Here is a 25,525-nt window from a genome sequence, read left to right as displayed (position 1 = left end):
CCAGTCTCTGTTGAGAATGTTATATAGTTAAGTCAGATTTGTGGTAATTCCTCATGTGGTGGTAAGTGGATGATTGGCGGAAGCTAAGGGTACATAGGGAACAGGCATAAGGCTTTTCTCCTGTGTGAATCCTCTCATGAGCCTTCAGGTTCATCTTGTGGCTGAAGGACCTTTTGCATGTGCTGAATATGAAAGGCTTCTCTGGCATGTGTATGATCTCATGAATTTGGAGGTCAGAGACTCCTTTGAATATTTTTCCACGGGTGTCAGAGGATAATGCCCTCTTATTCAGGTGAGTTCTCAAGTAGGATGAAAGATGACAGGCATATTTGAACCTCCTAGGACATTGTTCACACGTGTAGGGTTTGGGATCCCCATAGTATCTTTCTTGATGACTTTCACATGTTAAGTTTGCCTCATGATTCTGAGAAAGGGCAGGCTCTGAGGTAGGAGGCACTGGTCTGGAGAGGAACCCAGGTAAGTCCCTAGGATCTTCTTCAGGAAAAGATTCTCCAAGTGATTCTTGCAGCCATGTGGAGTTTCCTTGATTTGTTCTTGTATAATCCTGAATTACCTCACAAGAAGCATCTCCTATATCAGGCTCAGAAGGATAAACTCTTTGGTTACTGAAAAAGGAGTCCATCTTGTTCCTGGGAATATTATTGCCATTATTTTCTTGACTAGCATTACTGGAAGAATTATTCCAATCTTTCCTGTCTACAGAGTTGGCTGTTCTGAATAAATCTATTGATTCTGGCTCCATGGAGACATCAACAGTAGTAGGAGCACCCAGGAACTTTACATGATGACTGGAGTTGCCTTGACTTGCTCTTCCTGTACCCTGAGAGAATTGTAAAAACACACATCTCTCTTCCTGCTCAGGGTCCTGTTCTTTCTGGATAATAAGAAGGGAGTTCATCTCATTTCCAGTACAGTTATCACCAGTGTTTACTTCAGGAAAATTCCAAGAAGAATCACATTCATTTTCACTGTTTTCTTGTCCTTTGGAGAGAAGACAATCTATGAAAATATAACCAAAAACCGATTCCCCCAGAACATGTCTCTTCTGTCCAGTTTACCTACTAACCTCTGGTCAACAATATATCTTGTGTTGTCAACTGGCATCCTTGCATTCTTTGGTGTTGGCCTTGTTGCTGATTGCTGCTGTTTTAAAAGCTTGATGACTTCTTTTAATGGCATGTTTTCAGAAAAGAGGCCTTCCTTTCCTTGCATGGAGACATGGACCTGTAAACAAAGCCAGGTTCCCTTATCCACAATTTTGTGGATTGCAGACCGCTACCCACAACCTGCTAGTACAGGAAGACTGGGCTAACAATCAGCTCATTTGTCTACCCCTTATGTCGAATGATGCTTTCTTGGCACTCACACATTCTGATTTCTAAGCTCAGTATAGAAACTGTCTTTTCAAATGTTGAGTCACTTTCCTTAGAGAAACACAAAGTTATGTTCCTGTGAGCTCAGCCCATCTTTAACTGTTCAACAAATTGATTGAGGATAAGCCTTCCTTAAAGTGTCCATCAGTGTTTCTAGCTTGGTTTAACTTTTACCTGAGCTTTTTAAACAGTTTTATCTCAAAGAAGCACAAACACATGCTCTCAGGAACATGACTGTAAATTATGGTAGCAGTGTACTTGGTATTTTCAATCATGAACCTTTAAACTTAGAATAAAACTCAAAGGGTAAATGCAGTATAATCATTAACTTGCAAGATATGGTCAAAATGGTTAACACAGTGCTTGAGAAACAGATGGAGGGTAATTCCTCTGATTCCAAGGCCAAAGTAGATTACATAAGGACAGCATAGTGCAAATCACAAATACAGGCAGGCAAGTAACAAAGAAATGAACCAAAGAGCTAAACCAATAGAAATCTAAACAGCATACATAATTAAATCTATAGTAAGTCTATCCAAATTTGAATATTTGGACTGAAGCACCATTATTTATCGAGGAAATTTTTTTTTCTGTCTTTTTCTTCTTCTGATTTTTTTGAGACAGGGTTTCTCTGTGTTGCCCTGGCTGCCCTGGAACTCACTCTGTAGACCAGGCTAGCCTCGAACACAGAACTCTGCCTGTCTCTGCCTTCCAAGTACTGAGATTAAAGGCATGTCTCCCAAGTACTGTGATTAAAAGCATGACTTTCAGTTACTGGGATTAAAGGCATGCCTCCCAAGTGCTGGAATTGAAAGCTCACCATTGCCCAGTTCATCAAGGAAATTCTTCTGGGAATGGTACTTTTTGTATAAATGTAACAGCCCTATTTCAATAACCAATCTTTACCATTCTGACCACTCAGTTTTCTAGACAGAGTATCATTTGATTCTCAGAAGCCAATTTGGGAATCCATCTAGTCAAGTTGATTCCAAGTTTTTCACACAGTTCCAGGGACCACACACTAGTGCTGTGAATGTTCTTTTAAGTGTGTGGGACAGAATAAAACACAATCCTCATGAATACACAGTAATTACCTCCATGAACAAGATGTGTCTTATACACTTTATCTCCTCTTTGTCCTTAATGTCTTCCCCAGGTCAATTCCTTAGTCTGTCTGCTGAGATGTAAATAAACTAGATTTAGTTATGCCCATCAAAAATAATTGATAGACTCCTTTCTTCTGTACTCATGGTAATGTGAGGTGATAATATTTTTTCAGTATATTTATGTTTGGGAATATTACCTCGTTTGTAAAAACAAAACAAAACAAAAACACCTCGTTTTCACCAAACCCAAATGATCCTGCCTTTCCTGCCAGTTAAGCCACTCAGGTACACACCATGACAGGAGGTTTCAAGCACTCATCAGTCAGACTCTCCATGAATCTTCTCATGTCTCTGCCACTGGATTTCCACTTCTCTGTCAAAGCAAACTCATCCTTGTAGAGCTCAGTGAGGAGAAACTGCTTCAAGACCAGTTGAGAAATCATCTGCTTCTTGCTCTGCTTTTCTGGCTGCAACCATGAGGTAAACATCATCCAGAGACAATGTAGCTCCTGCTTTACCCAGCAGTGATTGTTGTTTGGGGAAACGTTGAGTGGAGCACTTGGTGAGTTAGAGATGTCTTCAGCCCACTGCACACCAGAACTATGAGTTGGAATAAACTCTAAATTGTCTGTCTGAAGGTCCTGTGCTGATGTCCCGTGCTGAAACAATCCTCTAAACTGAGTAGCTATTGTTGTAAAAATGGTCAGAAAATTTGGATGGAGAGAATAATGTTTATGGGACATATGGGGAGGGGGGAACCGGGAAAGGAGAAATCATTTGGAATGTAAACAATATAGAAAATAAAAATATAAAAACAAGAAAAAAGAATGAATAAAGACATAATTAATGTTACTGGTGATGATTGATTGATGGTTGATTGGCAATGTGATTCAAGCAGGCCTTCTGTGCCTGGGTGGGGCAGTTTACAATCTTATCCATAGTACCTAATGTAATAGAAGCAGAGTTAGGAGACATTTGAAGAAGGAAGAATCTCTCTCCTCCTCTTTGCCTGCTTACCTTATGGGACTGAGCAACTGCTAGATCCTTGGAATTCCATTCACATCTGTTGCTGACCATTGATTGGAGTTGAACTACAGACTGTAATCCACCAACAAATCCCCCTATGATAGTGATACTACTATATAGATACTACCTATAAGTTCTGTGACTCTAGAGAATCCTGACTAATAGAGAAGTTGCTACCAGGAGGGGTGCTAGGGGAGGAGAAGTGTATTGATGAATCTTTTAATAATCTGGATACTAGACCTCTATCAAATTAAGGATTAGTAAAGAACTGTTTCTTTAAAAACATTTTTCTCCTAAAAAAAAAAAGTTCAAAATCCTTAATCGATGGGGAAATGCAAATCAAAAAAAAAAAAAAAAAAAAAAAAAAAAAAAAAACCTGAGATTCTACCTCATAGGAGTTAAATGACCAAGATAAAAAACTCAAGGGACAGAAAATGCTGGAGATAATAGGGAGAAAGAGTAACACTCTTCCATAGCCTGTGGGATTGCAAGCTGGTAAAACCACTCTGAAAATCATTTTGGCAGATGCTCAGAAAACTGGTCATAGCACTAACTGAGGACCCAGTTATATCACTCCTTGGTATATATCCAGAAGATGCTCCAACTTGTAATAAGAACACATGCACCACTATGTTCATTGCAGCCTTATTTATAATAACCAGAAGCTACCAAGAACCTAGATGTCCTTCAACAGAGTAACGGATACAGAAAATGCAGTACATTTCCATAATGGTATACTACTTTTCTATTAAAAACAATTAATCCATGAAATTTTCTTTTTTTCTGTTTTTTTTTTCTTTTTTTCTTTACTTTTTTTTTTTTTTTTTTTTTTGAGACAGGGTTTCCCTGTGTAGCCCTGGCTGTCTTGGAACTCATTGTGTAGATAAGGCTAGCCTCGAAATCAGAAATCTGCCTGCCTCTACCACCCAAGTGCTGGGATTAAAGGAGTGCACCACCACTGCCAGGTTGAATTCATGAAATTTTTAGGCAAATAGATGAAGGTAGAAATTATCATACTGAATGAGGTAACTGAGTCACAAAAGGACACACATGGTATGCATTTGCTGATAAGCAGATATTAGGTCAAGAACTCAGATAGTCAACATTCAACTCACAGACCATATGAAGCTCAAGATGAAGACCAAAGGGTGGATATTTTGTTCCTTATTGGTAAGTATATCAAGCACCAATGGCTCACAGACAACCGATAGAATGAGAATTTCCCCAATGGAGCAGTTAGAGGACCCAAGGGACTGAAGAAGTTTGCTGCCCCACAGGAGTAACAATCACATGTACCAACCTGTAACCCAGATCTCCCAGTTACTAAACCACCAAACAAAGAATACACACAGAGGGACCCACGGCTCCAGCTACACATGTAGCATTTGAACTTTCTGAGAGGAGAGGCCATTGTTCCTGTAAAGGCTTGATTGCCCAGAGTAAGGGAATGCAAGTCAGGAAATTCAAGTGAGGTGAGCAGCGGGAGGGGGGATGGGTTGGGGTTTCTGGGGGGTAACTTGGAAAGGGGTTAACATTTGAAATGTAAATAAAACATATTTCTAATAACAATTTTTTAAAAAAAATTATGGAGGCTTCACTTTCCAAATTCAAGATGAAGCTCCTGTGACCTTTATATTCTAACATCCAAGCACAGAACAAAGTTGTTAGCTATGTGCTGTACTGTTTTCTCATAAATCTGTCTCTAAAAAGAAATATTTTTAAATGTGGTTTGTTATTATACCACTTATTACAGTGAAAGTATACTTGAACAGTTAAAAACTGTACATATTCTATGAAGCTGTCGTTTATGTTTATTCCTATGTGGAATTTCATACCCTATCATGTCCTGTAAATGACGATTAAGTTCCATTCTTCTTTAAATAAAATTCTGGAGATGGTTTGATAATTCATCAGTACCTTCAACTATTGATTCATCTCCATATTTGCTGGCTCCTTGGAGCTCATAGTATATTGAGGACCCATGATTGAAACGATATTTAAAGATTAAACAAGCTAATGCCTTTGATTATCTTGATGAATTAAGTCATGTGGTGTACAAAACTTTCTACAAGTTGTGGAAAATATCAGAATATGGTTTTGCCAGCTGGTTGCTCTTTGCATCTCAGGAAAAAACAATGAAGAAAACGAAGGAGTTATGTGTTATAAGTGAACAGCTCCAGATGCAAGTAAACCATCTAAAAGTTGCTAGGTGCATCTTTGAAGAGAATCTTCTCTCCTGAAGCCATAGTGAATGCTCAAGTGTTAGAAAATCAAACTGATGGGAAGGGGGGATCTGGGAAAGGAGAAAGCATTTGAAATGTAAACAAAGAATATAGAATATTAAAAATTTTTTTTAAAAAAAAAGTACTGTTAGATTAACCATTTTCCCACAAATAAATATGTGTAAAAAAAAAAAAAAAAGAAAGAAAGAAAGAAAGAAAGAGAACCAAACTGAAGACAGTCATTATAAGGCAGAATGAATTACAATAAAATTTCAAGTCTCAGCCTCAGAGTGTCAGCAGTTAAAGTAAGGATATGAATTGCCCAAGAATGGGATCCTAAACTTGGGATGGTGATGTGTGGGAGGACCCTGTTGAAGTTGAGAATTTTGAATTTTCAGACTCACATGCAGTTGCCACACTGAAGGAAGTACTACCCTCAGCACCATCCCTTAAAATAATGCCTTCTCCACAAGAGGAAATTAATCTCTCAGAGTCTGATAAGCCAGCAGTGAGTTTCACTGAAGAAAATGCCACAAAACACAATACTGATATTTTTCAAGGCTCAATAATAGTTTCTTCTAGACCTGTAACCAGAATCAAGGCAAAACAGGCTCCTACAGTAGAAATGTAGTCCATGAGGAAATGCACTACACTACTAAGGAGCTTAACGAGTTTGCTAATTCATTCAAGCAGACTTTTGGGGAATAAGTGTGGGAATGAAATTTAAGGGTGTGGGATAATGGTGGAAGGAATATAAACTGAAATCATTTTAAATTTATGGACATGGGCCCTCTAATTGGTGATTCTAGGTTTAATATGGAAGCACACACAGTTACAAAATAGGTCAGATGTTTTCTTGAATGCTTGGTTAAAGTGCTTAGCGAAAGATGGCCTGCTAAAAAAGCATTGGAGATGCCTAATATGCCTTGGCTTAGTGTTGACGAAGGGATTTTAAAGCATAGGGAAATTGCAATGCTAGATTGGATACATTGTGTAAATCCTAATCCTCCACAATGGTAAAGCTCAGAAGATATGCCCTTCACCAATCCTATAATAAGCAAACTAGTGAGAAGGGTACCAGCACACGTGAAGAGTTTGTCCTTGTGGTTTTCCTTGTGCCAGACCTTAGGTTTGGAGATGCTGCTGCTCAATTAGTTGAATCAAATTCAATGGCTTTACTTGAGCCCAGAGGTAACAAGGGCCAGGTGGCAGGATTAGTTGCCAGAGACAAGGTGATAGTAGTTATCATAATGGACAGCACAGGCAAAACAATGTTTACAATGACCTACCCAGTAAGGGTCAGCACAAGATAGGTGAAATTTACAATGGCATAACTCATTAGGACCATTGGTACTTGGTAATCAATCACTGTTTCCAGGAATGAAATACATAGGAAGCCTACTGCATATCTGTTTGATCTGAAGAAGGAAATCAAAGAAGACTTCAGAAAATGGAAAAATCTTCCATGCTTGTGGATCAGCAGCAATAACAGTATAAATGGCCATCTTACCAAAAGCAATCTACAGATCCAATGCAATCCCCATCAAAATCTCAACTCAGTTCTTCACTGAGTTATAAAGAGCAATTCTCCAATTCATCTGGAATAACAAAAAACCCAGAATAGCTAAAACTATTCTCAACAGTAAAAGAACTTCCCTGGAAATCAGTATCCCGGACCTCAAGCAGTACTACAGAAAAATAGTGTTAAAAACTGCATGGTACTGGTACCATGACAGGCACATAGATCAATGGAATAGGATTGAAGACTAAGCAATAAACCCACATACCTGTGATCACTTGGTCTTTGACAAAGGAGCTTTGTTACTTGAGCAAATGAAAACATCTCCTGCTACATGTTATGCATCTATTGATCTCACAAATGCCTTTTTCTCAGTACCTGACCACAAGCCCACCAATATCAGTTGTCAAGGCTAGCAGTATACCTTTACAATTTTGCCTCTAGGATATATTAACTCTCCTGCCCTGTGTCATAACTTAGTCAGAAGGGATTTTGATCATTTCTCTCTTCCACAAAATATCACATTGGTACACTATATTGATTACATTATGCTGATTGGACCAAGTGAGCAGGATGTAGCAACCACTTTAGACCAATTGGTAATACGTATGAGTATCAGAGGCTGAGAAATAAATCCAATGAAAATTCAAGAACCATCTACCTCAGTTAAATTCTTAGGAGTTCACTGGTGTGGGTATGTTGAGATATTCCTTCTAAGGTGAAAGTTAAGTTATAGCACCTTGCCCCTCCCACCACCACGAAAAAAAGCACATTTGTTGGGTCCATTTGGATTGGAGACAGCACATTGGGTGTGCTACTCAGGCCTATTTACCTAAAGACTCAGAAAGCTGCTAGCTTTGTGTGGGGCCTGGAACAGGACCAAAGTTCTTCAACAGGTCCAGGTGGCTGTGCAAGATTCTCTACCACTTGGTCCATATGATCCAGCAGACCTGAGGTGCCAGGCAGAGAGAGATGCTGTTCAAAGCCTCTGGCAGGCCACTGTAGGTGAATCACAGAAGAGACCTTTGATATTTTGGAGAAAAGCTCTAACATCATCTGTTGACAACTATTCTCCCTTGAAAATCAAATCTTGTCCTGCTATTAGGCCTTCATGGGTACTGAATGTTTGAAAATAGGACACACAGTTACTATGTGACCTGAATTACCCATCAAGAGTGGGGGCTCTTAGACCCTCCAAGTCATAAAGTGGGAGTTGCTCAGCAGCAGTATATTATCAAATGGAAGTGGTATATATGTGACCATGCCAGAGCAAAGCAGGTCCTGAAGGCACATGCAAGTTCCATGAAGTAGTTACTCAAAAGTCCATGGTTTCTATACCTGTTACAATGCCATCTACTGTCAAGCATGCACCTATAGACTCATGGGGTGTTCCCTCTGATCAGGTGACTGAGGAAGAGAAGACTAATCTGGCTTACTGATGGCTCTGCACGTTATGCAGGCACCACCCAGCAATGGACAGCTTCAGCATACAATCCCTCTGAAGGACAACCCTGAATGATACAGGTGAAGGAAAATCTTCACAGTGGGCAGAAATTCAGGCTTTAATAAGGCAAAAGACTTCATCACAGGGACAAAATGGCAGCCAACAGGATGGAAAAGATATTCACTATGCACATATCTGACAGAGGGCTGATATCTGAAATATTTAAACAACTCAAGAAAGTAGATAACCAACAAGCCAAAAAATCTAATTTAAAATATAATACAGGTCTAGACAGAATTTTCAACAGAAGATTATCAAATGGCTGATAAGAACTGAAAGGAATGTACCACATTCTTAGCCATTTGGAAAAAGCAAATCAAAAGGACTCTGGAATTCTATCTTACACATTGCAAAATGACTAAGATCGATATGATGTGTAAACATTCATGCTGCTGAGGATATGGAGCAAGGGAATAGTTCTCCATTGCTGGTGTGAGTATAAATCTGTACAGTGAAAATGGAAATCAATATGGTGACTCCACAGAAAATTAGGATTCAATTTGCCTGATAACACAGCTATAACAGTCCAAGGTAGACACAAAGGATGTTTCACTGTAACACAAGAACTCTTGCTCAATCAACTATGTTCTTAACATTTTTGTACATAATAGGCACACACTGGAAAATAATTATATGTCCCTGAACTGAAGAATGAGAAAAAATGTGGACTATTTACAAAATAAAGTATTAAACAGTTGATACAAATGTTGATGATTTTTGAACATTGAACAGCAGAGAAATAATGTTCATAAAAATTTCATGGAAATGCATGGAGTGAGAAAAGTTCACCTTGTATGAGGCAAGCTAGTCCTAGAAACACAAACATAATATTTACTCCCTTATACATGGATATTAGCCTTAAAATAAAGGACAACTTTTCTACATTTCACAGACCAAGAGAAGCTATGTAAAGAAATGAACTCAAGGGAAGGACACATGAACCTAGTGAGAAAAAGAATAAACATTTCCAAAGGATGAGGAGAGGAGTCTGTATGAAGGAGCAGAGATTGGAATTTGGAGTAAACTACATATAGTTCGTAAAGAATGAATGACCATTGCATAGTCAGAATCTGTTAGAAAATGCAGCTTGAAGCAAGGGAAACAAAGATCATTCACTGCTTGGAGAAAGTCATTCATAATGGAAAATATCTTTATTTATAGTAATCAGGTGTTAGTCATAAATGTGCTTGAGTTTAAGTTCAACTTGTTCCTCTTGTTTGTTTATTTATAGACAGGGTCACATAAGAATGCAGTGTCTCAGAAAACAAAATGAAACAAAGCTAAAGACAGACAATTTAAGGGGATGTTTAAATTAGTGATGCAGCTCTGGAACCTTAGCATGGAAGAATTGGAAGCCATGGGATTGTAGTGCAAGATCTTTCTGGTGAAATTAGTGATGTTGTGAGCAGACTATGCTATCAGAAAGTCATTAGAAAAAACAAGTGTGAGGCTATTCCTGGTTGTTTACTTGGCTTCATCTGGAATAAACTATATTTCAGAAATGACAGGCACATTTGTGATCCAGATCTTGAGGCTGGAAGACACAGGCTTATAACTAAGATCTGATCTTGACATGGAAGTCTTGAGGCATAGTGACCTTGAAAAGCTTAGGCCCAGCCAGGGTAGTACACATCTTTAATCAGGAGACTGAGGCAAACAGACCTGAGTTCAAGATCATCCTGAGACAAAGCAATTATTAGATCCAGGCATGATAAAACACACTTTTAACCTTCCGCCGGAGGCCTGCATAAGGACATAAAAGAAGGAATACTCACTCTTCCTTTCCTCCTTGCACTTACTTGCCAGTATATCTGTTGGAACCTAAGTCTTAAGGAAGCACAAAAGAACAGGTTAAATAACTGTCCTCATGGGACTGAGAAACTTCCCTATTCTTGGACTTCCCATTCTCAGCTGCGAACATCCGACAGTCATTGGGTTAGTTGGACTAGAGTGTGTAAGTCATTACAATAAATTCCCTTGCTTTGTAGAGACATTCCATAAGTTATGTGACTCTAGAGAACCTTGACTAAAGCAACTAGCACACACAGACACATGGACTCAGACATAAACACAAACAAACACACACACACACATATGCACACACAACAAAAAGGAAAAGAGACAACCAAGTCTACCCTATTTTTACCAATACTACAGTCCTCATGTGATGGCCATCAAGTATCAAGTTTTCCCAAAATTAAATTATGTTCTCCTCTACTGGTAGAGATAAGCCTTACTCATTACCCTCTGTCTTTTCTGTATAGTGTTACTGCCATATCTTCGATGCCTCCTCCTGAACTCTGATTGCAATGCCAAGGCATTGACACAGTTTTCTGAAACATACATCATATACAACCCTCTGGAAACTAGGAACTTTTAACAAGTTTGGAAAGAACAACTTGGGAGAACAGAGGATCAGAAGTCATGGGAGATACATGTTAATCTTGCATTCCTTTTCAATATGGCACTCTCCTCTTTCACTACAGTCCCTTTCAATACTTTCCCAGGAAGTATTTTCCTTCCAGGGAAGAATTATGCAATCAAGCATTGCATTAGAGATGCAGAGCTGAGGCTGCTTTTGGTTTTCATCTCTGACTCAATTAGCTGGAAAAGGTGTCTTTCCTCTGTTCGATGTGCTTGCTAGTATATGTTGCTCTAGGTCAGCATCATTTGTTCTCATAAGCCAGGCTGACCTTCATCTTCTTAGACAGCCAAGTTGTCCTGAACCTAGAAAGTTTTGAGCTACACTAATCAGACACAGGAGATCTGAACCAACCATATTCTGATATTTATTAGCATCTGTACCTGACTCAATGAAGCCAGGAAATCTAAGAAGAAGCCATCTCAGAGAGAACCTCAGACGAATCAGAGCAGAGGCCCAGACACCTACTACATCCCAGTGCTTCCAGGAAACACCCTTGAAATTCACTGAAGAAAGGGGTAAGGTTGGATAATAAATAGGCTCTTCCTTTGTGGAAGAAAAATGTGTGTGAGTGTGTGTGTGTGTGTGTATGCGCGCGCGCGTGTGCGTATGCCTGTGAATGTGCGTGTCTGTGTGTGTATGTGTGTGTGTGTTCGCGCGTACGTGCATGCGTGCGTGTTTTCGTGCATATGTGCGGGAGAGAAAGAAAGATAGAGACTGAGAGAGACAAAGAAATGGAGACAGAGAGGGAGCCGGAGAGGCAGAGGGAGCTTGTGAGAATCTTCATCACAATTATGGGGACATAACAAGTCTTAAGTAGCTTCCTTTGAACAACATTTATGATCAAGGAGTTTAATTTTCTAAACTCTGAATGCAAATGTAAGGTGTGAACCATCTGTATGTGTTTAAGGATATACCTTTGCCACAATGTGAATTTGATGTTGCTATTCATTCATTCTTCAATATTTTCTTATGAAATTATGGTTCTATGGTACTTTGGAATGAAAGACACCAATATAATTAAAATTTGAGGAACAGCAAAAATTACCTTTTTTGCAGGTGGGGGGGGGCACAGTTTGTTGTGATGTACTGCACACCTTACTGTGTTCTTATGATCTTCCCATCTGTGAAACCGGATTTTTTTTTCACTGACAATTCAAGCTATTTTCTTGTTATATGTGCTGTTTTGTCCAATTTCTCTCACTGTCAGAAAATCCTGAACCCATCTTTAACAGAATCCTCCTCCTCCTTCTTCTTCTTCTTCTTCTTCTTCTTCTTCTTCTTCTTCTTCTTCTTCTTCTTCTTCTTCTTCTTCCTCTTCCTCTTCCTCTTCTCCTCCTTCCCCTCCTTCCCCTCCTTCCCCTCCTTCCCCTCCTTCCCCTCCTTCCCCTCCTTCTCCTCCTTCTCCTCCTTCTTCTTCTTCCTCTTCCTCTTCTTCCTCTTCCTCTTTTCTTACTTCCCCTCCTTCCCCTCCTTCTCCTCCTTCTCCTCCTCCTCCTTCTTCTTCTTCCTTCCCCTCCTTCCCCTCCATCTCCTCCTTCTCCTCCTCCTCCTCCTCCTTCTTCTTCCTCTTCTTCCTCTTCTTCCTCTTCTTCCTCTTCCTCTTCTTCTTCTTCTTCTTCTTCTTCTTCTTCTTCCTCTTCTTCCTTTTCCTCTTATCCTCCTTCCCCTACTTCCCCTCCTTGCCCTCCTTCCCCTCCTTCTCCTCCTCCACCTCTTCCTCCTCCTCCTCCTCCCCGTTCCCCTTTTTCAATTCATAGGCCTCATAGTACATCCACCCATAGTTGGTACTTGTCCTAATATCACACAACAGACACCAAAGTGCCATAGTTGAAACTCTTTAACATTGTCACCACAATGACTCCACACCTCAAAGAATCCTATAATCTATAGTCACCATCAAATAACCTTCAGATAGGCAATATTGAGTTTGTTCTAACTTCCATTCTGCTGTGCAGTGGGGATAAGACTTTTGTAACTCACCAAGTGCTCAGCTCAACTTTTCCCCAAGCAACAATGGCTGTTGGGCAAAGGAGGGGCTACAAACACTCTGGAAGAGTTTTTCTTTATGGTTGCAGCCAGAAAACCAGAACAAGGAGCTGTTGATTTCTTAAATGTTCTCATCCCTGGGCACTTCAAGGATAAGTTTTCCTTCCTTTGAAACTTTCTGAAACACAGTAATATTGAAAATAAATTGTAACAGTCATAAGCCCCCATTTTCAACTGGAGCATAAAACCAGGCTTCCCCTGTGAAGTTCTGTGACTACAGGCATGAGTTGGCAGACTCTGGTGGCTCTTGCACAGGAGGCTTTTCTCTGTACACCTCTATGTACCCCAAGTGTCATCGCCCTATCTCTGAATCCCAGAATGAAACCTGGGCCTGAAGACACACATAGTTTGAGTCTATGCTTCTCTTAACCTCTTTCAATGAGGCATGGGCCAGGTCTTCTCATTGATCCCCAAGGCTATCACCGATGCCTCTGTTTGACTTTGCAAGGTGTCTCTGACCTTTGAAGATGTGGCTGTGGCTTTCACCCAAGACAAATGGGGGAAGCTGGATGCTGCTCATAAAAACTCTGTACCAGGAGGTGATGCTGGATATCTCTGGGCTTCTGGTCTCTGTGGGTAAGCTTTTATTCTACTTTAAAAGTATTTTTAAAATATGTTTTATTTTGTAAACATGTGTTGGTATGCACGTGTTGTTTATGGAGGTCAAAAGGCAACTTGTAGTAACTCAGTTCTCTTCTTCCACCATATGAGTCTTAGTAATAAATTCTGGTTGTTAGGATTGGTGGTAAGCAACTTTATGAACTGAGCTATCTCACCATACCCCTCCCCTCTTTTTAAAAGAAGGTCTCTCATTCTGCAACTCACTAACCCGTGTGTTGGTTTCAATGTGTTTGGCCTGGGGAATAGCACTATTCAGAAGTGTGGCCTTCTTAGAGGAAGTGTGTCACTTTGAGTGTGGGCTTTGAGACCCTTCTTCTAACTCTCTGGAAGTCAGTCTGCTCCTGACTTCCTTTATATTAGGATGTAGAACTCTCACCTCTTCCAGCACTGTGACTGCCTGGATACTGCCATGCTTTCTGCTTTGATGAAAATGGACTAAACGTCAGAATCTGTAAGCCAGCACCATTTAAATGATGTCCTTTATAAGACTTGCCTTTTTCGTTGTTTCTGTTCATAACAATGGAAACACTAAGACAACCTCCTGGAATCACAAGTAGCTCAGGTTGTCAAACTCATAGGCAATCCTATTGGGGTTGCATGCACATTTGCACATGTGCTCAGTCACACAGACACACACACACACACACACACACACACACACACATACACAGTGATTTTAAATGAGAAATGTCCCCATAGATCATGCACTTGAAGAGTTGTTCTTTGGTTGGTGATGTTATTTGGAGAGCTTATGTTCCAGTATAATCCCTGAGTGTGCCCTTGCATGACCTCTGATCCCTGCAGATAAATCATCGTCCTGTGCAAGGCCCTGCCACCTCGCCACCCAACTCTCATTTTCTCCTGTTGGCCTTCTGTGTGTTTGAGGCTTTGTTCATTTTGTGGTACTTGAGAGCCTGCAGTCCAGGTCTCTGGTGCTCCATCCCAGAGTTGCTCCTTCATTCTTCTTTCAATTGTTTTTTAAATTGTTGTGCATGTGAACATGCCTGCTTTTCTATATGTGAACAACATGTATGTAGTGCCATGGAGTCCAGAAGAGTGTGCTGGATCCACTGAAAATGGAGTTACAGGTAGCTGAGCTGCCTGTGTGGGTCTTGGGAACCAAACTGAGGTGCACTCAAGAGCAGTGAGTGTTCTAAACTGCTGGCCTATTTCTCGAGCTCTTAGCTTTGTCCTTAAAACTTCATAGCCCTGGACCTCTATCCAACCCACGGTGTCCCAGCATCACATCTTCTGCTTAGATGTGAGTATCTATTCCTATTGCTACTGTAAGTATAAATAGGTTGTTACAGGAAAGGGATTAAGGACAATCTTGTGTTGTAGTCTCTGTGTGTCAGCCATTGGATCCCCAGTTACTGTGACTAGAATACTGACTGGCATCCCAGTGGTACCTGCACTCCACACTTTCTGGACTTTGTGGTTAAAAAGCATATAGGTCTACCTCTCCCTGTCTCTCACCCCTTCCCCTCCATTTCTTTCACATACACACATACACAGGCACACACACACACACACACAAACCACAAACACTTACTGTGATGAAACCTAAGCTTTGGTTTGTCCATGTATAAAACGGTCCTGATCATGGCCATGGACCATGTATGTGGGGATGCAGTGAGGAAATTCCAAAATAGAACCCTTATTGAGTCTTTGACTTACACATTTACAGGAAGAGCACCATAAAACTTTGGTTAGTTTTATTGTTTTTCCTTTTTTTGAGGTGAAACTCACTATAGATAGCCTCATACTCACAGTGCTCTTCCTGCCCACTCTTCCTGGTGCTGGGCTTACATGCACATATCGAAACTTTGGGTTATGTCTTACTAAAAGCTTCAGTACAGATGCATACTGCTGCATACTGGCTTTGTCTCCCAGGCTTTTATGAGGGCTGGATTGTTCTTCAGAGTAAGGGTGTTGCCATGGGAGGACTTGTGAAAGGTGGGGCTTAGGAATGGACTGCAGCTCATTATGTTTCAAGACTGCTGCCTAGGCAGCAATTGCCCCACTCTGAGCTGAGTCTTCCCATTATCACTTAACACAAGATAGGCCTCCCTCAAACATGCCTATAGGCCAATCCAGTGTAGATCGATAGCACCTCATTGAGATTCTCTTCCCAAGGAACTCTAGGTAATAAAGTTGATAAAGCTTAGCATCACACTAGTGATTAATATCTTCTTCCCTCCACTGTTGTTCTTATGATACCACAGCTAGATCCTGTGAGAGTGGGCAGTTGTAAAAGAGTAGGATGATTCCTATCCTGCTTGGGCAAACCTACCTCATCCATGTGTACCTTCTGTCCTCCATCATAGAAGCAAACCGCTGGAGTTACCAAAGTAGACTATCAGTCTTCAAAAGTAAATTAAGTATCCTGTAATCTTACTAAACTGTTCATTATATAATGCCCTTTGTGGTGTTAGTTTTGGTTTTTTGAGATGGGGCTTCTCTGTGTCTAGGCCTTGAGTGTCCTAGAAGTTGCTTCATAGACAAGACTGCTCTCAAGAGTTTGAGATCCACCTGCCTTTGCCTAGTGTGTGCTGGGATTAAAAGTGTGTGCCACCACCAACCAACTTACCATCTTTTTTGTTACAGCAGAAAAAACAGACTAATACACATAACTTATTTGGGGTTTGTTTGTTTTATTTTGTATTTGAGGCAGGTTTTTCTCATGTAGACAGGCTGTCTGTCTCAGCTTTTCTCAATTGCTGGGATTACAGATTGGCTCCCTCATACCTAATAGGACATATTTTACTTAAAGTGTTTGCCTCAATTCTCTGTATATATCAAACTAGTATTATTTTCTTTAAATAAAATACTTCTTGTAGGGAGGTGTACTGGATGAATGCCTTTAATACCAGCACTTGAGAGGCAGAGACACTACAATCTCTTGTGAGTTCGAGGCTAGTCTGATCTACAGAGTGAGTTTCATAACACCCAGAGTTATTTGGTAAGACCCTGTCTTAGAAAAAAAATACTGCATTTTTTTTTTTTTTTGGTTTTTCAAGACATGGTTTCTCTGTGTAGCCCAGGCTGGAACTCACTCTGTAGACCAGGCTGGCCTCAAACTCAAAATACGCCTCCTCTGCCTCCCAAGTGCTGGGATTAAAGTCTTGAGGCACCACTGCCCGGCCTAAATTACTACATTCTTAAACTTCTCTATGTACATATGTACACTTGCCACAGTGTGCGTTTGAAAGTCAGAGAACAAGTTACAGGAATCAATTCTCTCTTCTAACATGTAAGTCATAGGAATCACTCTGGTCCTAAGATTTGGCAGCAGGAGTTTTTAACTTACTGAGTGGACTTGTGAGCCAAGTACTAGTTTCTGATAAAGTGTTTAGTACAGGAGAGAAAATTTGGTTTCTGAGCTATATTTTACCTTTTTGTTGGTTGGATCTATTTCAATCCAAGGTATGGACCATATCCTGTGAGATTGAGGGTCTTTATCTTCTTTTGTAAAAATACCCCAGTGTGTTTTTTTCCTTTTCACTGAAGGGTATCCTGTTCCTAGGCTACAGCTGTTATGCCAGCTGGAGCAAGTGCAGGAGCCATGGACAGTGGTCAAGCACCAAAGCACATGCTCAGGTAAGAGTCCAGGTCTGGACCAATAGAAGGGCTTACAGGTTTGGACCAGGAATTTCCTGGAAAGACTCTTTTGTCCTCTAAAGATTTATATTTATTTATATGTCTGTGAGTACATGCTACACCTGGGTAGGTTCACTCAGAGGCCAGAAGAGAGCATCAGATCTTCCTGCAGCTGAAGTTGCAAGCTCTCATGAGTTACTTGATGGTGACGATTTGGAACACAGATCAGTTGAAAGTGTAGTAAGGATTGTTAACTACCGAGCCATCTCTACAGACTCCTGGGATGTTCCTTAGTGGATAGCACTGGGATTAGTAGCTGTGGATCCCTGTGATTTGTTGCTCTCCTGATTCTCACTGCCCCATCTCATTTGGCACTGCTCGTGGGAAGGAGTCAAGTTCATAACTATTATCTCAGGACCTCCTCTCCCTGCATGGACTTGCTACCTGGCTTCCTTGCCACCAGATCTGTTGCTCTAGTGATACGCTAAACCACCAGTTGTGGTTTTCAGTATGTTCCTTACTTTTCTGTTGCTGTGGTAAAACACCATGACCAAGGCAGCTTATACATGTTTATTTGCCTTATGATTCATGAGGGGTAAGAGTCCATCATGGTGGGGAAGTGAGAGGACGTTCAGCAGGACTGGCAGCTGGAGAAGCTCATCTCTTGGACCAGAGTCAGGAAGCAGAGAGTGCCCTGGGAATGGCACAAGTCTTTTAAATCCCCAAAGCCTGTCCCCAGTGATGTGCTTCCTCCTGCACTAGCAAACCTCTTAAGGCTCCCTAAATAGTGCCATCAACTGGAGACATGTGTCCAAAGGCCTTTGGGGTCTGCTGCCATCCACACCACCACATTAAGTATGACTCAGCATTAACTGCCATGTCAAGCTCTAGGCTCAGGTGTGCTGAAACTTTGTAGTCCCCATTCCTGAGTCTGTATGGACAGCTGAGAGCTCTGTGTCACAAGGTGTTCAGAGACTCTCACATCTTCTGTCATCTGTCTCTTGCTGTAATGTTGTCCTGACATCTTCAGGCTGTCTAAAGACTGAGAGAGGAAGAGAGGTCTCATCCACATACAGGAACACAAGTTCTAGTCAAAGAACTAGCCATTCAGTCTTCCTGGGTTCCACAGGACTGGGCTATGTTACAGAGCTCTGTGTCCAAAAAGAGCAAGATTTTTATCAGTATCTGTCTGTGACCTGCACCCAGACTGTCCCAGGAAACAGATCACAGTCATTGACAGTTAGGTTCCATTGGAGGACAAGTAATTACCTAATGTGTTGATGTGTTAGCATCAGTGTCTGGGCCAGAGCACTATGCATCTAAAGCTCTGTTGCTCTTTGTTGACCAAGTGCCTTGAGAGTTGTGGTGCACCTGTGCAGCCCATGAGGAAGTAGGGTATAAGAGGCCTTTGTCCCACATTGGTCCTATCTATTATGTATTTCTAATATAGCGGGGGATTGAGGGGTTGGGGGAAGTGGGGGGGCAGGGGGGAGTATCTTTCTCATTCTCCCAATTTCCATCCACTATTCTCTTCTACTCACTACCCTCTCCAACCTTTTTGGTTCACGAAAGTCCTTCAAACACTAAAAGGAATTGCATGTCTTCATGAATAATCTGCTGTATAAGATCTCAGTGTCAATTTAATCTCCTTAGGAGCTATTAATGCCAGGCACCATCTGCATATTTTTGGCATTTAGGCTTAACATTTAAACAAAAGTATTTTTAATTTATTTTTGGGGGTAGCACATATGTAAAACCCAAAGAACTATGAAGATGGATTTCTCTTTCCTCTACCAAAGATAGTATTAGCATTTATAGTGAACAGCCAGCAGTGCCTTTACCCTTAGCAGCATCTAGAGGTATCCAGTCTGAGCCAAACCTTTCATCCCCCAGCCTCCTGAAACTGGGTTCCTCTATTATATAGTTCTAGCTGTCCTGGAACTTACTGTATAGACTAGACTGCCTTCAATTCCCACAGATCTAGTGATCTACCTGTCTCTTCCTCTCAAGTGCTGGGAATAAAGGCATCTAACACCATGTACACTGTCTAAGCCAAACCTTTTAACCATATAATTTGCTTTTTTTGTGAAGCCTTGTTATTCCCTGGATCATAGAAGAATTCTCTTCTATGTTATTTCCTTGTGGGAAATTTCCTATGAGTGGGATGAGTATGGGGAGGCCTTTTTGTGCATGTCAGGTCTTAAGAGGCACAAGCAAATTCATAGTGGGGGAAAGCCATTTAAATGTATTGAGTGTGGGAAGACAGTCTGCTGGAGCACGAGCCTCATTCGGCACTCCCTCATCCACACTGGGCAGAAGCCCTATGAGTGTGGTGAATGTGGGAAGGCCTTCAGCTGCAGCTCCTCTCTCAGGCACCATCAAAGGATGCACAGTGACAGCAGCCCTCCCAGTGTGACAGAGGACAGAAGACCATTGACAACCACACATGCCTCACTTAACCTCAGTGAACTCCTTTTGGGGAAAGATTCCTTGAATGTAACAAGTGAGGGAAATTTTTTGTCACAAGAAATGTCTTCTTCAGGATCTGATCATCTATACCAAAGAGAAGCTCCATAAGTGTCTTGACTGTAAAACAAACAAACAAACAAGCAAACCCATTCCTATCACAGAATACAGTGCCATCTGAAGAGCAACATCAGCAGCAGACCCAGCCTTATTTCCCCTCTGAAAATTCACCCAGCAAAGAGCTCCAGGGATGGGGTGGGGGTAGGATCTTGTTTTACAGTCACACAGCGAACTTGAGCTACATCTCCCTCCAAGTTTACCTTGTCATGTTATCTCAGGGCTTGTTTTACAAAGCACATGCAGACAAAAATGAAAAGACAGGTTTCTTCAGACCTCCCTGCCAAACGTATGGATCACCATAATATCGGCTCCTCAACTCATTAGGAGTGAGGTGGGTGTTTTAGGGGCTTTAGCCCTTTCTTGTGCCGTGAATATTCACTTGGTGTTAGGGTGTTAGCTGAGAAAAGCCTGTAAATGTGTATTATATATTTTTGTGTCCTAAGATATTATTCTTGAGACCAGTATCTATTATGATGAATAGGGTCACTTGAGCCATGAAATACTTCCTATGTAAGGCGAGAAGGATCCATATTTTTCCTAAGTATCTGCAAACTTGCACATTCCAACAGTCTTTTTTTGTTTATTTCTTACCAGTCTCTCTCCCTCTTCCTCTCCCTCTCTCTCCCTCTTTCTGCCTTTCTATCTCTCACTCTCTCTCTCTCTCTCTCTCTCTCTCTCTCTCTCTCTCTCTGTGTGTGTGTGTGTGTGTGTGTGTGTGTAACCTCTCTTAACTGCTGAGCCACTTCTCCACCCCATTAATCATATACATATACACCTTTCTCCATAATATGCAGAAGAAATTTTTGCTGGTCTTTGTGGGGTGGAAATAATAAAGCTTGTGTTTTCAGTTGATTCAATTTTTCTCACATGAAAAAAATGTAGTGGAACTGGGTGGTGGACAACTTCTTAGGAGGTAGATCAGATTAGAACTCAGAGTCAGTCGGGGGTGGTAAACTGATGGGATACCTCAGTGGTCTAGAGTATAACATCCCCTCAAAGACCTGAATTCTGTTACCAGCGCCCATGTCAAACAGTTAACAATACCCTGTAATTCCAGATTCCAGGCATCCTTATACCCTCTTCTGACCACAATCTGCCACAGGAATTTTTCTGTATGCACAGACACACAGAGGTACAATATTAAAATAACAAAAAAAAAAAGTAAATGAGTATTTTCCAAGTCAAGTAAAGTAGATAATAATGGCTCTGCCAGGTGTAGCTGTGTGGTTCTGCAACAAAACTTTTTTCTTTTTTTTCTCTCCTTTCTGAGACAAGATTTGTCTATATAACCATATGGCTGAGGTATCACAGTATTAAGAACAGTGGTTGGTCTTGCAGAGTACTAGGTCTGGTTGAGGGCATCTACATGGTGGCGACCAGCCATCCATAACTCCCTTTGCAACTGATTTCTTTGGGCTCTTAGTGTACAGGGAGTGTACATACAACCATGCAGATCAAACAATCACACTCACACTCACGCACACACACACACACACACACACACACACACACTATTTACCAAAAGACACCAAATATAAATCTGGGCGTGATGGTACAAGCCTTTACCAACACTCAGGAAACAGAACCAGGTGCATCTATTAGATCAGCTGGGGTTACAGAGACCCTGTCTCTAGAGAAAAAGAAGAAAGAGAAACCATCAAGTTTAGTGGGGAATGCGTATAAGTGGCTGAGGCAGGAGGATTATATAATATGAAAGTGTAAGTACAGTCTTTCTTGTGTGTACTACCATATAATGACACAGAGATTACATTTATTAATAAGCATGAAGAATTATAGCTGGGCAGATATTCATCTATTCTGATCCGGCTATGATGGCCTGGCCTAATTTCCAGCCTCAGGCCCAGTTACCTGCCACCTTAGTCTTGCCCTGGCTGCTCCTGCTCCATTCATCTCCTCATGGAGACTCCCTCATCACACCATTCTTGATCTCTGCCCCCACCTTCACCCCCTCACTGGGATGGAAAATCCCATTTTATTTCTCCTGTCCACCTATTGGCTGATTAGATCTTTATCAACTGACCAAGCCAGCTCAGTCAATAGGTTCTCCAGGGAGGGAGTAAGGATTGAAAAGAAAAAGGCAATTAGACAACACTGTAATATGACCACAGCGACTTCTGAAGCTGAAGGCAGGTTTATTTTTTCCAGTCTACCTTTATATCATTCTAAGTACATAAAAAGAATATGACCAATCCTAAGACATAAACAAAGTACTTAAGGAACAAACAAAGCATAAACAAAGTAGTCAAACTGATAATCAAAATAATCAAACAGACAATAAGTCAAGTCTCCTGGTCACTGGGTCTAGGGGTTTATCAAGATGACCTTCCTAGAAGGAGCCTCAAATGCCCTCCAAAATTAACCAATCAGAGGTGATGGAGAACTTTTTTTACATAACATTGAGACAGGAGATGCTTCAACAATTATGGCACTGCCAACATCCAATAGAAATTAGGTGACCTTGCACAGATATAACAGTTGAATACACATGTATAAAACCATCTCACAATGATGTAATGTTTGAGCCAAACCCACTTTTCACAGTCCAAAGTGTCCATGGGGTACATGGCAAGACATGGGCTACAGTGAGACATTCTCTCAAAAAACCCAAAAAGAAAAACAACAATGAAAACTAAAGAAAATTCAAGCCTTAAGCAATAAAAACTAAAAGTAGCAGGCTATAGATTTTGTCATTAGTATGGTGACAGCTCTTAATATCTCTTCGTTGGCTGGCTGTATAAGGCATGCCTTTAATCCCAGCAATGGGGGAGCAGAGGTGTATGTGTGTGTGTGTGTGTGTGTGTGTGTGTGTGTGTGGTGTGTGTGTATGTGTATTGTGTGTGTGTAGGGGGGTCTCTGAGTTCAAGTCTCTGCAAAGAGAATACAAAGGGAGACAAGTGTATTTACTTTCTTTTCTGGTGGTGGTTTGTTTTTTCCCCAAAGCTAGGGTTAGTCTTCAAATTTTTACTCATATTGCCTGTCTGAAAAGAAATGGAAAGGGTGACAGATGTATGTCATCAAATTCCTTTAAAAAATAAATGAGCCTTTGTGGAAACAAAATCTTTACTGCTTAGAGAGTGTTAAATGCTTGGATTGGCCTTGTGTTGTGGAAGCACAGTCTTTTGATCCCAGCTGTCTGGAGCCAGAGTCAGGCTGATCTCTGTTTGAATACCAGGCCAACCTGGACTACATATGGAATATCAAAACATCCAATGCTACACAAGGGACTCTGTAAGGTGGGGAGGTGGGGGAGGGGGAGGGATGACAAACAAACAAGAACACTAAATCCCACAAGGTAGGTGGGATTTTTAAATTTTTTGTCTTATAAGATGGAACCAAACTGAAGCCTTTTGAACAGAACTTACATTTTGAATAGGAATCAGATAAAGTTTAAGTTCCCAAAGACCTACCTAGGTACCATCATGTCTGGCGGAAAGAGACAAGTAAGTGGCAACTGACATCCTAGTTTACAAGTTGAGATGTGAATGCTGGGCAAGTGGGCCCACCCTACTTCAGTAACCCAGCCTATGGGAACAGACAAGATAAGTAAAACCCAAAGACATGTTCCTAAGGAAGTCCCCCTATCTCTAAATCTGCCTCTGCTCTGCTTGAGACAGTTCTATTTTCTGCTTTATACAGTTCCCCAAGCTATTCTCTCTTGCTATTCTATAAAAAATTTCGCTGGATCAGACATCTCTTGCAGATCATAAACCCACACTTATTTCATATTGAATGGGGCTTAAAAAGAGAAAAGGGGGGTTTAGAGCATGTGGCACGACAGTGTGGGGGATGGGGGTCCCCAGGCAGGCCCATGCCCAAGCACCTCTTCCCCCTGAGGGACCACACACACAGAGAAACATGGTATAGAATAGTTTATTCAGCGCAGAGAACAGGAGTTAGAGAGACAGAGAGAGAAAGAGAGAAAGAGAGAGAGAGAGAAGTGGAGGAGTGGAGGTTGGCCATGACCACTTGGAGAGAGGGGGGAGGGGAGGAGAGCCCAAGGGGCAAAGAGGTGAGAGTGTAATGAGAGAGAGCGATGAGAGAGAGGAGGGGCAAGTAGACCCTTTTATAGTGGGCCAGGTCTATGGGGTGGGACATACCTAACTGTTGCCAGGTAAGTGTGGGGTGGCACTTTGACAGAATACTAACATATGCCAGTATTTGTTTAATTAAAAAAGAGAAAAAAAAAGAGATGAAGGCAAAGCAGGAATAGGGACGTTGTTGAGATATCTAGCTGCTTCATGCTCACATTGGGGGCAACGTGTCTCTAGGAAACCTAAAGAAAGGGGTATGGGGGAGGTGTTTGTCCAGTCTCAGGAGATATTGGCTGCTTCCTTGTTGTCCAGGGTCTGTGGAGCCATTTGAGGATAGGTTAGGAGAACAGGTCCAGTAGAAGCTGTGTCTAGAGAAGCTGAGAGGAGATTGGAGCATCTGAAGTTTGCTTCTCTGGAGCTATCCTGGATGGGGCAAGGGCCTGGACCTAAGAAGATGTTGAAAAATATTAGTATAGGTAGGGAATAAGATTAAGTATATTTGGAAGAAAGGAAAAATTTTAAGATGTACAATTGGAACCCAGAGGAATCCCACCCTTTGGAATAGGTGGTAAATTGGGAACTTGGGCAGAGGTACTTATCTGAATGGGGCCTATTTGGTCCACAAGCAGTAAATCTCAGTAGGTTTTCTGTAGCTAACAAGTTTATTAAAGAGATAACAACATGAGTTAACCACATAAACAGTCTTTAAGATGAGCCTTTGTGGAGCAGAAGGAATAGAATTGAAGGTTGGATTGTATAGTGGAGTTTTTATTATTAGAGATAGGCAAATCTATAGGAATGCAGATGTTAGGACAGTGACAGAGCAAGAAGAGGAAATGTGAAGCCTTTAATGGAAATACAGTTTAAGTAAGGAGATAACTGTCTAGCTGTCAATGTAGTCAGAAGTCTGAGGAATGAACAATAATTTAGCAGTTATATTATTAAAAAGTGACAAATTCCAGTAGTCAGCAGTTCTTTGTGGTCTGTGATCTTCATGGCAGCTTTGGCTGTCAATCTGGCATTCAAGCACAGAGGATGCAGGGCTTTTTCTCTGTGGAATGGATACCCATGACATGTTTAGCTAAGTCATTTGACTCAAGGTATCCGGTCTTGTCCGCTGCACTCTTTTTAAGCAGCATTCTGAAACAGTGTCCATATCTTTCTTCTGAGACCTCCTGGGAGAAGCTGTCAGGCCTTTGGGAATTCTGTCTGTCTTAAATCTGATAACAAGATTGAGCACAAGATAGGAGAGCAATAGTCAAGAGAGGATAGGAATGAGAATCTTAAGTAGCTTTGACAGGTTGTATAGGTAGAGGAAAGTATATTACTTTGGTTAGTAAAGATGCTAAGATCAGAGTAAGAAGGTTGGCAGCAATGGAATAAATCGTGGTGACAGAAAATGAGTTTGTCTAGGCAGATTTAGG

The 25,525-nt window shown here is 41.2% G+C and overlaps 2 protein-coding genes across 4 annotated transcripts in view; both read right to left on the bottom strand.

The window, feature by feature from the left end:
* The window catches only part of LOC127670388 (zinc finger protein 431-like), a 553,459-nt gene that overhangs the window by 285,499 nt on the left and 242,435 nt on the right, over positions 1 to 25,525 (bottom strand). The gene's annotated exons all lie outside the window — the stretch shown is intronic.
* Positions 20 to 3,243, bottom strand: LOC127684750 (zinc finger and SCAN domain containing protein 4C-like). Its single transcript, XM_052181614.1, has 3 exons — positions 2,794 to 3,243; positions 1,080 to 1,245; positions 20 to 1,020 (listed from the first exon to the last, which is right to left on the bottom strand). Exons 1-3 carry the CDS (start codon positions 3,241 to 3,243, stop codon positions 20 to 22), a joined length of 1,617 nt encoding a protein of 538 aa, XP_052037574.1.

The sequence above is a fragment of the Apodemus sylvaticus genome, chromosome 1 (genome assembly GCF_947179515.1).
Source record: "Apodemus sylvaticus chromosome 1, mApoSyl1.1, whole genome shotgun sequence".
In the NCBI taxonomy this organism is placed as follows: Eukaryota; Metazoa; Chordata; class Mammalia; order Rodentia; family Muridae; genus Apodemus; species Apodemus sylvaticus.
The sequence above is the reverse complement of the archived record's forward strand: the minus strand, read 5'-3'. Positions and strand labels throughout refer to the sequence as shown.